At 37.3% G+C, this 16,377-nt stretch overlaps 1 protein-coding gene across 1 annotated transcript; it reads right to left on the minus strand.

Annotated features, from left to right (window-relative positions):
• Positions 1-343: 343 nt before the first annotated feature.
• On the minus strand, positions 344-15,910 carry LOC133515342 (breast cancer type 1 susceptibility protein homolog). Its single transcript, XM_061847866.1, has 10 exons — positions 15,796-15,910; positions 15,596-15,688; positions 15,211-15,410; positions 12,718-14,927; positions 11,151-11,662; positions 10,376-10,843; positions 9,688-9,781; positions 8,157-8,291; positions 3,379-3,499; positions 344-2,732 (listed from the first exon to the last, which is right to left on the minus strand). Exons 2-10 carry the CDS (start codon positions 15,679-15,681, stop codon positions 2,545-2,547), a joined length of 4,014 nt encoding a protein of 1,337 aa, XP_061703850.1. The 5' UTR covers positions 15,682-15,688; positions 15,796-15,910; the 3' UTR covers positions 344-2,544.
• Positions 15,911-16,377: the final 467 nt, after the last annotated feature.

A 16,377-nucleotide genomic window follows, 5' to 3' on the forward strand; every position in this document is an offset into this window, starting at 1 on the left:
TTTACAGTAACATATATATATATATTTTGGTATCGTTGGCGTGTGGTGTGTTCAGCTATACTATATATCTCTGTCGGTATATTAATGTATATTATCGCTCCGCCTGTGACGGGCTTTAGGGTGGTTAAGAAAACACCTTTATGAGTTTTTTGGGGTAACAATCTTTTTTTACAAATTACTACTGTATACTCCTTCCTGAATACTCTTGCTGTCTTAGGGAGTGTAATGGAGGCGAATGTGAACAAAATGTTAAAAATTAAATTTTTTACAAAATTTGCACCTCTATGTGCATTTTAGTTCAGCGAAATGATGTTTGACCTGCATCTGTCATTAAAAAGCAAAATTAGATAAAAATACATTTATTCTTCATAAAAAATATTAACAATAGTTTTAAAATACATCTTGTAAATTTAACAGTATTCTAAACTGGCCAAAGAACCTGTCAGTTGTGATTTTTTTGCGTATAAGTAATAAGGATAAACAATCCAGTAGTTGACACTTAAGACTAGAGATGCAACGAATATTCGGCCATTATTCGGTATTCGGCCACAATTTCACTATTCGGCCGAATACCGAATAGTACGTTAACACGTAGATAACGGCAAACGAGGGGTATAAAAAGTAACAAACTACAAGTCAGACTACCTTTATATTCATAGATAGTAATACAAAAACATGAGAAAAATAATACAAAATATTTTTTTTACACACACGACGAAATCTAACGCACCGCAATGTCGTGCAGAATAAGCGCAATTTCTATCAAAGACTGCCTACAGCGAGAAATAAGTTGCAACTTGCACAGCGCATGCACGCGCGCGTTAGAATTTACTTCATTTTAGGTAAAACTTCTTGCCGATTATTCGGCGGCCGAATATTCGGCTATTCGGCCTATGGTTCCGCCGAATATTCGGTATTCGGCCAAGCCACTATTCGTTGCATCTCTACTTAAGACTACTTTAAGTAAAATACACTCTAGAGTAGTGAAAATGGGTTTCTCAGATGTTTCTTACGAAGTGAGCCGTTTTCGATGGTCTTGCTTGAGTGTATTACTGTATTAGGAATGATATTAAAACTTTTAATGCAAGCTAAAATGAACTTATAGCTATTATTTCAATTCTTAAAGAGAAGTAAAAACAAGCAGGCAACAACTTTTTATCTGATTTTTATATGTAATTTAATTACATTACTGAACTCAACTATTATTATTAACCCGCTTTTATAAATTGACCCGTAATTTAATAACATCGCCTGCCGTTCTATAACAACTTTTAACGTAAACGTTGCAAACTTAAAAGCAAAGCTGCAAAATATCTAGGTTATTTTTTTTTTATCATTTCACATGATGTCAGTGTATGCAAAGTTATAGATTAAACGATTAACACTTATTTAATAAATCTTAAGTGTAACTGCTGCGTTAGTAGTACTTATAATTATAACACCTATATTTGTGAAACTTGGTCACTCCACGGCAGGAGTCGCGCGAGTCACGAATGAAAGAAACACGCAATATTTAAACTGGTGACTAGCGTTACTTCTGCCGTGGAGTCACCCAACTGGTATTTTATATATAAAATAAATGATACGGGTGGTGCTATACTCTGTATATTTAGGTATTTAAATAAAAGTAAACAAACAATTTGTACATTTTCGGGTAGTTATAACATTTATTGGTTAACCAACCAAATAAAAAAAACCGCCTGGATCTGTGACTGAACGACCTGACTTTAAACTACATTATTTGATCATTTAATGTTTTATCTACCCTCAACTGGCTTAAGGAGCCATTTGAGGGTAGATTTTGTTTACTTTTATTTAAATACCTAAAGATACAGAGTGTAGATTACAATAATAGAGCAATTTACTCTGTGTGATGCAAAAAGATGAAGCTTTTTAATAATCCGATTATACTAATAGTTATTAGGGTGCTTAGCGAACGTGCCAATAGTCATCTTTCACTCTTCCATATTAATGTGACAGAGACAGTTGCGTTTCGTCGCTACGGAGCGTAAACGATTGGCATGTTGGCTACGCACCCAGTTCTATAATGAAAAAAAAACAATATCCAGATTTGTCCAAATACGAGTACAGTATGAGTTTTTGAGGACCCATTTATTTATTTACATATATGCCGCCTTCCTCTTAATTTGCGGATTTTTTCTCGGGTTTTGTTAATTTGTGGATTTGTATTATAATAATTAGTTATATGCCATCAAGGCTGTCAATAATTTAGTATCCCACGAAGACCAACTTCATAAATTCATTCAGAATAAACCAAGCTTATATAAGTTTTTCTTTTGTAGGGAACAATAATGAGAAAATATACTATATTATGTGAGCGATTGTGATGATTATGAAACGATTGACTATTGCTAGTAGATGTAATCAGATTACAGTAAAGCCAATAGATGGCGTTATGTTCAATTTATTGCCTCCGACACGGCCATCCTGACAAATTACGCGTCCTTGTGTGTTTACACTGTAGTAATATAGTCAACAATATAACTTATTTTTTCAAAAGCCTTTGTCACTAGCATCACCTGGTCAGTCAGACTCTATGACAGTGTCAAACTCTTGTGTGATAAGGGCTTGCGGCCATTTGGAAGTGACGGCAGGCAGCAAGGATGAGGGACACAGCATCAACTCGAGGATAGAAGTGACGCTGTAGCTGCCGAGGCAGTTCAGCGCCCACTCGTAGTTTACTGGGACGATGTTTTGTTCTAATGCCAGGTCTGTAGCAAACAAATAAATAATTTGGACTAATTCAGAATGGTGGTTATTTCATAGTTAGTAAATCAGAGATAAATAACTTAATTAGCAGTCTGTATACGCACTACGAATGGGCACAGTGGGATTATTTTATCAAAGCAAAGATGTTAATAAGATAACAACCGAATCTTGAGAGTTAACTTTTACATGCTTACATTGTGATACTACAGTGGCGTGGTAAAGTGGTAAATATGTTTGGCACTTTGACAACAACACTTTAGACCACGAATGTACCTATTACATAAGAAAAATTACAACGTATTCTTTCAAAAAGATTGCGTACATTTAAAAGATTTTGTAAAATCTCTATATAGTTATTTTTACGGTCACTATAGCCGCATTGTTTTGTAATATAAATACTGTGATGCAGTTGTCTGAAGTTGACACCATACTCTTGCAACATTTTAAAACTCATACTCACGTGAACTGCTTCAGAAACATCGTGAGGAAACCGAGCTTTTCCCCGTATATTAGGCCTAATATCCCCTTTGGGTTGGAAGGTCAGATGGCAGTTGCTTTCTTAAAAACTAATGCCTTGCAAAAAACCTCATGTTCCAACACAACTGTGGCGTGGTTCCACAGCGCAATGCTAGGAAAATGTTGACTCACATGTAAACCGGTTTTCCTGCGTATGTTCGGGCTCGGCGAGCAGCAGGCGCACGTCCTCGCCCTGGACGTGCACGTCGCGCACCGACGGCACGACGCGGCCGCCTGCCGATTCTAACATCACCTGACAAAAATAAACTGACTTGTACTCAAATGTTAATCTTTTATCCTTTTTTTATTGTGGAACGTACCACATTACAATCTATAATGGTGCTCCCACACAGACTGTTACAAGTGTTAAATAACGTTATAAAACACGATAACATTGTTAAACACTTTATAACTTTTGTTACAACTTGTTAGATGTTATAAACGCTCCCACATTGATATAAAAATGTTATATAACACCTAAAACAAAAAAAAAAGATTTATAACAATGTTATATAACTTTATAACAAATGTTATGAATGTTACAATGTTATGCAACATTTTATCGGGAGAGTGCAATACGAAGAACGCGGGGGTAGGTGTGATTACGGAACGCATTTACTTAAAGTTGTCATTCGCATGTGAAACTGTAGTGAATTTCGGTTTTTAATTATGAGCAAAATTACAATTCTTAATTTGAGTAACGACGATGATTTCAAGCTTATTGACATGTAGCAAGGGATGTCCGGTGGAATACATTGCCAGAAGATTACAAAAATCGAAATAAAAAACACGATGCTTGGATGGAAATCGCCAATGAGTTTAATGTGGAAAAACAGTTAGTCGAAAAAAAATTAGGTCACACATAGGCCAATTTCAAAGAGAGTACAAGAAACCTAAATCAGGCGCAGGAGCCGATGGACACACTAAATGGTTTGCATTTAAAAAGCTCATGTTTCTATAGGACCGAAATAAACCATCTTTAAGTTTAGAGGGTGGATTGCAGCAGGTGAGTTTCATTTTACCGTTTTTAATAATAGTAATTAGATATCCAATTCAATAGTCCCTCATGTATGAAATATTCGGCGAATTCGTTTCTTATTAATTTCCCATCATCTTTAATTTGAATACATCTCCAAGACTCACATAGCTACTTCCTGTTGCCAAAAATCTCAGGGTGACTGCTAGTCTTTCCGTAATATTTATGGGTTTTCTGCAATTGGTGTCCTGTTTTGCAATGTTCTTTCCAACTAAATTGAGCAGTAACCCAAATTGTGAACTGCTTACTCTCAAAAAATCGGTTAAACAGCCATCAAACCCCAAATCCACCAGATATTCCGTCACGCTGTACTTTTCTCTAGCTTTTAGAGAGCGACGCATCCAACAAGAGCGCTTTTTCTTTTTTCGCAAATCAAAAATAAAGAGCGAACCCAATGACCCTCGTCCATGTCTACTCGAGTCGGAAACCTCTTGCACTGACACGTATTTACGGTATTTGGGAGCTTTTATAACCATATAACATCTAACATTAACATTAACACAATGTAACACCAGTGTGGGAGCACCTGCAACTTGTGAAGTTGTTGCCATTTGTTCTAAAACATTTTATATGTTACATAACACGATAACAATGTATAACATTTGTTATACAATGTTATATAACAAATGTTTTATAATGTTAAATAACACTTGTAACAGCCTGTGTGGGAGCACCATAAATTGTATATACCGTATAATTGTATATAATTGGACTGGCACTCCACAGATGTATGTTTGAGGCCCACATTGGCCAGAGTTGATCATCGTTGATTATTTTCATTGTGATTGACGTCTGTATATACAATTTATTGACTCGTACTCTTTCCGTGAGTGGCCGTGGCGCCGCCCTAGTGAGTGTGGGGAATATTGCTTATTTTATTTGACAGTTGGCAGCTGCAGTTGAAAGTCCATATTTTCACCACGTCGTGAGTTGGCGTCACTTGTATTTCACCCACCACCAACTTTGCACATAGCCAATAGGTCCACCGTTTAACTGAGGGGGTTTGTAAGAAGTTATCATCATACACCGCACTCAATGAGCATTTTCCGGGCACGTCAGTTAGTAACGTTTGCAAATAAATCAATACATTTTCGAGCTGTCAGAAAGTATTTGATTTTTACTTATTATTTGTAACCTGGTATTTAATTATAATGATACATAATTGTAATACGTGCGTAACGTAACGTGCCCACAAAATGCCTCCTCGAGTGCGGTGTATGGTTATCATGGTCAGTTACGGGTTACGGGATGGTTGAAGACAAGGCTGCAGGAAGCTGATTTGTATTATGTTAACTAATCAGAAATATAATTCATGTATAAACTAGTTTTAGTCCCACGCTAAAGTAAACACGCTAAGCAGGAAGAATTTCGTACATTCCTGCCTATTCCTGTCTCTATCGCACGCGCCTAATTTTCGCCACAATGAGCTAAACTGTGCGAGCTGGACAGCAATATAATTATGCACGTGCGATAGAGATGGGAACAGGACGGTAAATGTACGAAATTCTTCATGCTTAGTGTCCTTGCTATACTAATTAAAGCAAAAAATATTGCTTAAGAAGGGAAGCGATTTTGTTTTTACATATCTTTTTATTGAAAAACACTTATGAAAAATAAGTTACGGCAAATATGTCACAATAGTGTTGTTTCCATCTACAAATCTTAGGGCAGAATAGTATCCCAATAAATTCTTATTGATTATAAGAACATGTTAAACTATCTTTAGTGGATCTCTAATGAGAATATTTTTGTAAATATTGAATTTAAAATATCTTTTAACACACGTCACGTGACCCAAGTCGAAACGACATTTAAGATTCTGATGACGTCACAACTCACGGTTTGACACTGGGCTGTAACCGCGAAAATCGAAGTTCGTCATTTTTCTCTGTCATTCTAATTACGTCTTAGTCCCCACGCGGTAGGCCCCCCGTTGTCTGTTCTAAGTACAAAATTTAATACTCAAGCCGTAGCCATTTTGGTGGTGGGCAATTAATGGAAGCTTTGATATCTACACTAAAAATTAACATCATAGAAATGCTAATAGATAATGAATACTTTATGATTTATAATAACTCAATTATTACAGAAAACATATTTTATTAGTTGGTTAGAAACCCACACGCACGCATACACAGCTTGCCCACCAAAATGGCTACGACTCGAGTATCAAATTTTGTACTGAGAATAGAGAACGGGGGGCCTTGGTGTTACGTGTGTGTGTATACTTGTGCCTATATACTTACTTTACTCTTTGGTATGTACATAGTTGTGTCAAACCGTAAACTGTGACGTCATACAATTTTCAAAGAGCGTTTTGTGCGCGAAAGCAAGGGTCAAAATATATTTTGTTAATTTAACATATTTGAAGCCGTTTTTAGGGTAAAAATTAAATTTTAGGGCAACATTTGGTTAATATAGAACGTATTATAAGCGTTTCAAATTGGGAACAACCCTAATATAAATCATATACGATCATTTACAACCTTTTGCTTTCATAACTAACTGTTTTTTAAAAAGAGTTTTTCAATAAAAAGTTATTACAAGATTGTATACCTTTTTTCTAATGCTAAGAAAAACGATCTGTATATAGTTGCAACTCCTATATGGCGCTGTCGTCGTGCACGGTCCCGTATGCAACATTTAATTAATATTTTTATACTATAAATATTTTGTTTTAAATTATCGATGTCATTTATTTTCCTATACGTACTTATCAGACATAGAAGTTTTTGTGGCAATAATAAGTCAGTCATAGATTACTAATTAAAAGATGTAACTTCTACTTGCTGTAAATTACCAAGAATGCAAATCAAATCCAAATCCGACCATAATTTCTTGATTACATATATTTAGTTAGTTGATTTATAACGCTAAGGTAACATCGATAATAGACATGTCGAATTTGATTTTGTCAATAACTTTATTTTGCCACAAAAACTTCTATGTCTGGTACTTACCCATACCAAAACACGGTGTATTTGAGCCTATTATTGCATCGGTTCCCTTTAAGTCCCATAAGATTCGGCTCCTAACAATATGGGTTTTAATTTCTTTTAAATCGGGTAATATATAACTGACAACGAGCTGATAACCATGCAATCATAAAACGCGTGCCTAAATAATTTTAAAACATATTGATAAGATACAATCTAAAGAGGCTTTCTTGCGAATTGAAAACAGGTGTTTAATTTTATCCTAATCACATATCTAAACGTGTCTCAAAACGTGACTAAAATATATGTAATAATCTCTATTTTACACTTAAGGTGACACCGCCACGCGTCATTAAAAATACGTATCTCAGGTACAGGATGTTTAAAAATATCGGAAACTTTTGACATTATGGTCATGTTTAGAATATTTATATTTTTTTTAATACTACGTCGGTGGCAAACATGCATACGGCCCGCCTGATGGTAAGCAGTATCCGTAGCATATGGACGCCTGCAACTCCAGAGGAGTTACATGCGCGTTGCCCACCCTAACACTCCGCACCCTCGTTGAGCTCTGGCAACCTTACTCTCCGGCAGGAACACAATTACTATGAGTAGGGTCTAGTGTTATTTGGCTGCGGTTTTCTGTAAGGTGGAGGTATGTACTTCCCCAGTTGGGGACATCCGCTGTGCTGTGCCCTACCACACAAAGCGAGATGACATTCACAATGCCCATACCTCTCTTGTGGACGTAGTTTAAGGACGTACCCGGGTCCAATTAGATTAAAGATTATTTCTAATACTTAATACGTTGTACAAACTTATATTGTGACAGTGACACTGGTTTTCGGCGATCACACACATGCGACCCGCACGCTGTGTGAGCGAGACGGCGCACATATATAGCGATATCTGAATACCTCCTATTAGCTAAGTACCTTAAGCACGGGTTCGCTGAGGACACTAAACGGCGGCATGCAGAAGAAGGTGAAGCCGTGGAACAGCTTGCGCGTGGCGCCGCGCGCGCGCCGCGGGCCCGGCTCGCCCGTCCAGTCCAGCGCCTCGAACGGTTCCTGGTGGACAAACCATTTGATTGCAGTAGCATAGATAAATAAGTATGTGCTCACTCCATACATCAGTTTTCTTACTAAAACGCTTATTATTTTCGTAATTGACATCTAGCGTCAAGTAGCAGATTTATCAGTACCGATACTTGACGCTAGATGTCACGAGTACCGCGACTGACCAAAAGTGTATTGCTCAACAATTTAAAACTAATATTACAAGCAGGAGTTGAGATTAAGAGTTCCGGTTAATGCGGTTATAGTATTAGCTGAAAATTGTAAAGTATTAGACTTCGTTCGTCGGACATCTATTGTCAAGCAGCAGTACTGATAAATCTGCTACTTGACGCTAGATGTCGACATCGATATACGAGAATTATAAGCGTTTTGGCATAGAGAAATAAGAAGTACATAGAGTGCTCTCTCCATACATGTTTTGGTACCAAAACGCTTATAATTTTCGTAGTCGACATCTAGCATCGAGTAGCGGAATTATCAGTACTGTTACTGGACAATAGATGTTGCGACGAACGAAAAATCTAATGCTCAACCGTTTTCAGGTAAAATTATAACCGGAACTCTGTTTTCAACTCCTACGCTTACTCTGGTTATAATATTAGCTGAAAAATCGTTGAGCATTAGACTTTTCGTTTGCCGCAACATCTATTATCGAGTAGCAGTACTGAGAGTTCCGCTACTTGACGCTAGATGTAGACTACGAAAATAATAGTGTTTTTGATAACAAAACCGTTGTATGGAGTTGAGCACTCTATGTTCTTCTTATTTCTGTATGGTTTTGGTAAGAAAACTGATATATGGAGTGAGCGCTCTATGCTTACTTATTTATCTATGGCAGCATACATGATTGATAATGAGATGAGAAATTCTGACCACTGAAGTACGGCGGAATGTTTTGTAGTAACTAAATTGTCACACTTCATCATCTTTTGACACACAGAGTTACCGCCTTACCGCACAACGTACGGAGCCGTACAGTGACATCTACGAATTCGAAGCACTATTTTGTCTTAGAATTTACACATCTTATACAATCAACAAATCTTTGACATTAAGTAAGGCATCGGCATTATCATATATCTTATGAAATAGTTTCTCGCGAGCGACAACCGTTAAATATTAAATTTCACCCAGGGATTTTTTTCTATCTATATGTACAAAGCAAATTCAACTCTGTTCCAATTAAATATGATTTAAATTATATCGAACTGAATAAAGGAGGTTTAAATAAAAACATAATTCCTTAATTCCCTGTACTCTTCCAACAAGACTTTTAAAGAGCCACGACTAGATTGCAATCTAAATGCAGCTTGTTCGAAATATTTAGATCCGACGGATTAGGAACATGAACTCTACCGACCTAGCAACAAGGTTGACATTGTCTCACCTCGGCGGCGTGCCCGCGTCGCAGGCACGCGTCGACCCACTCGTAGCGCACGATCCAGCGCCCCGCCGCCAGCGCGCACATGTACTTTACCGTCCTAGGAATAAGGTTCATATTAAATTAACACTCTTCTGTTGTTTTTACTATTTGGTACCTAGCTAGTAAGAGTGACAACATATAATGTTGGTATAATATAAAGACTTATATTGTCCAAGTGGCTTATAATATAACAAAAACGGTGTTTTTACAAAATGTTTTAACCCATAACAATATTTTGCGACATGAATATATAGGTCACACTCAGCAAATTCCACTATGAAACCAACCCCGAAACCACTAAAAAAAATTTGGCTTCTACGTACATTGTGGCCGTCCAGATGTTTTCTATGGGAGAACTACATTTTTTGCGATTTGGTTGGTTTCATAGTAAAAGTAGTTTACTATGACCAATATATGCACACCGCAAAATATTGCTAGGGGTTAAAAAAACATCCTGTATAATAAACTGAGTTACAGAGGTGTCCCAGCAAGTATAGATCAAATCCAAAGGCCATGTGTTAGTCACAACATTGTGCAGATTAGCCCACTCTAACCCTGGTCTAAAATTTCTAACGGTAGTTTTTAAGCTGATATGATGAATTTAAGCTTATATTACCACAATATCAGTTCATTATTCTACAATTAACCTTACCTCTGCGATCTGCCCTCTTCATCCACCTTAACAACCAAATGTGTCAAATCCTTAGTGAACTCCTTAACAAATGTCCACCCCCTCTGCGCACACAGCGACTCCACGTCCTTCACCTCCGCCGGCTTCAGACCCGACGCCGCCACGCAAAACTTCACGTTCGGTGTTCTTGGCTTCGAGAATTCATTCCTCCTTGTACTTGACGGAGAATTTGTACTCTCCGCTGTGTCAAAATTAAGACTTTTCCGAGCTACTGGCGTAGAATAATGCTGGATAGAGTTACAGAACTGGTTTATAGTGGGTGTTGCTAAGGTTAGCTTGGGTTTCGCTATGACGGTTTTATCTTTGTCGGTGTCGGAGATGTTGATGATTTCCTTGATGAGTTGCGCCTCTTTGGGGTTCAGTTGGGACTGCGTCTGTTTGGGTTGTGCGCCGCTGGCCGCATTAGGCTTTCTTGTGAATGATGAAGCTCTGTGAAATTAAGGGTAAGTATCAACCAGTTCCAATAGATTGTGTGACAGATTATTAAATAATAAACAGGAACGTGGTAGGTATACTGTTAGTTAGATGTCAACCAGCACTTGGTAGCAATCTACCCTATTTTTGATTCGCTTTTTACCAAAGTGCTATTGAATGTAATAAGGACGTCAGCTCTACGAAAAAATTGACATTGTCAATGAACAACTTTTGACAGTATTTACTTTAATTTGACAACTAAATTAAAGTAAATATTCCGGAGTTATAATTCCCACATTAGATGCGTACGGAATATACATACTTCTGCGGTGTCTCTTCACACACACTAGCATCTGAGTCGTGGTCCTGCGGCGTGGCAGGGATCACGTGCTGGCTGGTGTGGCCATCCTCCTGGCGGTTGTGGCCAGCCTCCTGGCGGTTGTGGCCAGCCTCCTGGCGGTTGTGGCCAGCCTCCTGGCGGTTGTGGTAAGCCTCCTGGCGGTTGTGGCCAGCCTCCTGGCGGTGGGTGTCAGCCAGGTCCTGGCGGTTGTGGTCAGCTTTCTGGCGGTTGTGGTCAGCCTTCTGGCGGTTGTGGCCAGCCTCCTGGCGGATGTGGCCAGCCTCCTGGCGGATGTGGTCAGCCTCCTGGCGGTTGTGGCCAGCCTCCTGACGGTTCTGGCCAGCCTCCTGGCGGTTGTGGCCAGCCTCCTGGCGGTTGTGGCCAGCCTCCTGACGGTTGTGGCCAGCCTCCTGGCGATGGGTGTCGGCCAGGTCCTGGCATATGCCAGGCGTCAGCAGGTTCTCAATGTGAGCCTGGGTCTCTGGGCCGTGCCTCTGGAAAATTTACTTTTGATAAGAGTAGAAGTTTGATTGAACTCTGTTTTTGTTGCTGTTAATACTTTGAACATCATATGTACGTAATACGAAATTTAACCAAATTTTTAAGTACACGTCAAGACGATATGCCGAAGCGAATGTAAACCTTTCTTGAAAGCATGAACGGTCATTCTTGACGCTGACAAGCTGACACTATTACTTACGATGATTTTTCGGGCGGATTTGAAAGGCGAGTTAGAACTTGATTCATTCATTTACGTTAAGAAGCTATTAGAAAAATAGTGAGCTTTGAATAACCGAGAGATCTCGGCGAGGTTCTACTCTACATTAAAGGTTTGATAGGATTATTATATTTATTATATATAACTCGCCCTAGTTGCTAAGAGCAGGAAGAAATATAGCATCGATTGGACCTGGTGAGCCGATCCTTTCCAGACCCTTTTTAGGGGGTAGGCACGGTACAATCTCGTGGCTACCGTCGTAGTTTTGTTTGACCTAAGGAACAACCGTGCCAAGCGGCATCGCCTGAGTGCATACTCACTGTACTTACTTACCCTACTAATTCAAGTTCGAAAAAATTATAAACTTTGAAAGGCTTTATTATATCGGAAACTATTAGATCTATAAAGACAATTTTAGTCTCGTATTGTAGCAAATTTAGTTACTACTTACTTTAAAAACTCCCTGAGAAGATACTATCAAAGACTAGTCCTTAAGGATTATTATAATCACCCAAATATAAATAAATAAAAATAAAAAACAGATTTTCGCGGTTTTTTCGAACTAAATTGCTTTCGGCGTTCGAGGTCACAAACTTGAACCCCATTACAAAAGGCGACAAAGTTACTGGATTATTGCGTTCCTATTTAAACTCATACTAAACACTAAGCAATATGTAAACAGGCCCTAAGGCAAGTTGTACACGCTCGTAGGGGCATTATTAGATAAAAATAAATCATTGGAAATTAACGGACTAGACGAAACTGTCAATCATAACTTATCATGATGTTTTGTATTGCTTGTCTTGTTGTAAAAAAATTTATAATACGCACCTGATTATGGCCCTTGTCTGTTAAAATCTGTGAGTCCACATTTGACAATGCAAAAAGGCTCTCACTATCCTTTGGTGGCAAATTACTCTGTATGTTCTGTGTAGCATTGCCCAGTCTACTCAAACCTAGCACCTTCCTTTGAGTTTTTTGAGTTTTTAGAAACTGTGAGTGTTGTGTTATTGCTTGTGTTTCAGCCTCTTTGTCAGCTAAGGTCTTATCTGGATTTTCGATAATGCTTTGACTTTTACTGGTTTTCCCAATATCTGCATCAATATTAGCAAACACTTGGTTCATAACTGAATCATAATTGATTGAACTCTCATCTTTATTATCTTTGTTATGTATATCATCAATACTATCTTCATAGTCTTCACTAGTAACTTTGAGTTTCTTGTTACTAGTCATCTCATCATCATTTTCTCTGTTTCTTTTATTAGCCTGCCTCTGTGTTTGTGTTAGTTTTTTTTGCCTATATGTAGGCATTAGTATTTCAGATGGAGCTGGTTTTGTAGCTTTAAGGAGTTGAACATTTTTTTCTTTGACAGATCCGCTGGCAAACATGTCCTCATCAAGTTCCAATTCTTTCGATATTTCTTCCTTATTAGGAGTATAAGTCGATGATACTTTATGAACATCTTCATTTTTCTCTTGAGGCTCCTGTGTCTTTTTTTTCTGAGCGTTATTTTTTTTATCATCATCATCATCACATTCCATAATTTTTGTAAGTTCTTTCTCAAGGCTTGCTGAGATTTCAATAGGAATAGTTTCAGCTGATGCAGTGTCTTTCTTTGTTGATGCAGTTTTATTTAGATTAGCTTTCACACTGGTAGCTGTTGGTGGTTGGTCAACTCTGGGTTCAATGCATTTTGTCTGCTGTGTAACAGCACTGACCACTCCCTCACCTCCAATGTTAATCTCAATGTTTTGTACATCTAAAGTTTTAGAAACAGATGAAGATGATTTACAAGAAGTCGTCTTTTCCATGCACTGCAATGTTTGAGCCTCCTGATCTGTATTGAGTTTCACTTTAACATCATTTTTCTTCTTCTTGATAAAAATATTAGTTAATGTACTTCCGATTTTGATTGTTATTTGTATATCATCTGAATCCGTTTCAATATTGTCATTAACAGCATGGTTGACTGTTTGGATAGTATTTTCTTTGGCTATCTCAGTACTTTTGGGATTGGAATCTTCAGAAGGTTTATCTGTGTGTAAAGCACTCTTTTTAAGAAAAGGTATATTGCTTCTTGACATTAAATTTACTTCAGTCTCTATGGGTTCCCTTTGATTTACATCATAACTTTTAAAATTATTCAATATAGATGAACTGTTAGTTCTATGGTCTCTTTTAGACATATTATCATTATTTTCATTGGTATCCATTGCCTGGCATCTAAGTCTATCTTTTGGTGATGCCTTTCCACTACTTTTGTTGCTCAAATCTTCAGTATCATGTTTATTACCAGTGTTAATAGTTATTTTGTCAGAAACAGGTGATTTCTCTTTTTCAGCTATTTTTGGTGTACTTTTGTGAGTTGGTGTACAATCATCTATTATTATAACTTTTTGAGATTCAGGCTCCACACTTGGGGCAGGCTTGCTGATGGCACTTTTAGTTTTCTTACACATTTCTATTGAGACATTTAGCTTATTTTTATTCTTTTTATGTAACTTACTGAATTCTTTTTTCATCTTCTTAACATTGCTCCAGTTCTGCTTGATTTTGTTTAATTTGTCAGTAGTATCTAGGCTTATGTTACTAGAGCTGTGCTTATCTCCCGAGGTTTCACTGGGTTTGGATTCATTTTTGTGCTCCCTTTTTCTGGAACTTCTTCGGGGATGATCTGTTGTGTATTCATCATCATCTAGATGGAATGGCTCTATGTGGGGCCCAAAATTCTCTTTGTTTTTTAAAAATTCTTCTGTGTCTGAAACCACCTCAATCTTGTCCCAATCATCCTGGGGGGGAGGTGGTGCATGTATTACTTTTGTTGGACTCTGAACTTTTTTTGATTCTGTATGAACTTGGATTTCACAAGTTTTCACTTCAATAGTGGGGTCTTCTCCTTGTGTGGACAGCTGAGAGGACACAGGGGCTGAGAAGTGGTTCTGTGAGTCACATAGCCATGCATTTACAGTTTTACTTGGGTCTTTTTCCACTATCTTATTTATTGCTTGAACTGGAGAATCTACAGCAAATTCTTCCACTGAAAAACAAATTATAATGTATTACTAACAATTAGATCTATTAACCTTTAATAAGGATTCCGGCGATACAGTCAACTTTTAGCATTTTCTTAAATATTTTTTATGCTCTACATGGAACGACTGACGTTTCATAATTTTAGGTCACCACATAAAAAAAGTTGAATAACATTTCATAGGGATTTATGCAACCATTTCCCAGCAGCCTGCTAATCCAAAAGCACAATTCCTCAACTCAACTCAACCTGTCTGTCAAAAAGGATTACTCAAACTATCTATACTTACTTTTGATGTTAAACTGTTTTTCAAACAATGCTGTAGCTTTCTGTACACATTCCGTGTATCTCTTAATAACTGCATTTTGCGTCAATGCCCGCTTCTTGAGAGGCAGCGCACAAACGGGACACGTCTGCCGCCCTATCCAGCAACCATGGCATAGGGTGTGCCCGCATGCGGCAGTCTCCGGAACAATGTAAAATTTACAACTGGAAATTAAGGCATTGTTTTATTTATTTTTACGTAGGTGTTTCATAAATACAATGAAAATGCATCAATTAATGGACTAGTAAATTCCTAAGACTATATATATTCATATGATGCATCCAGGACCATTCAAGTAATAGTTGAACATTTTCAAAAAAAATATGAAGAGATATACGAAAACACAAACCATTCTAAGCAAGTTACATTTTCCACTACCCGAGTTAGTTCCTTGGCAGCATTCTCAGGGTTAAACTTTTTCAATACTTTCTCCATGTTGATGCTGTAAACGCGCAAAAACAAAATTATCGTGAATATGAAACAGTCATTCTGTCAGGCTGCGATTGTAATTTGTTCACAAATAGACACTAAATTAGAATAGAAACTTACACTCTTCATTGATTTAAGCAATTTAGGCACAAATCCTTTTACAAAAAATAACACTGGCTGGCGGCAAATATTCCTTCCATTCCTTTCATATTTCTAATTTCTATGCTTATTGACAGTCCGCGCGCCAAACTGACAGTGATGTCTGTGACACTGCACTGCATGTAGTCCAAATTGCGCCTCAAACTTTCAGTTTTATTATGATGTTTTTGCTCAAATATTACAGTTAAAATATTATACCTTTCTTATTATTTTATTTAATAAAAGTACCCTTATATACCATATAGCTGTCAACTTCACAGTGGTTTTTTTACAAATAAGTTTTTTTGGAATATTATCTTAATTTGGACCGGGATTATACAAGTTATGTTTAAAAACGATTACTTATAGTGAAATTATATTTTTGTCTTTTGACTCAGCAATATGAAACTTATAGATTTACACTATATATTACCAAAACGTAATGAATTAATTGAATTTAATAAAATAATAAATAAAACATGAAATAAAAAATATGTCCCGACCAGTATATATGGGCGACCAGAAAATTGCTGAATATTCCACATTTAAGTGATTATTATTTTG

This window comes from Cydia pomonella, chromosome 2 (assembly GCF_033807575.1).
Source record: "Cydia pomonella isolate Wapato2018A chromosome 2, ilCydPomo1, whole genome shotgun sequence".
Classification (NCBI taxonomy): Eukaryota; Metazoa; Arthropoda; class Insecta; order Lepidoptera; family Tortricidae; genus Cydia; species Cydia pomonella.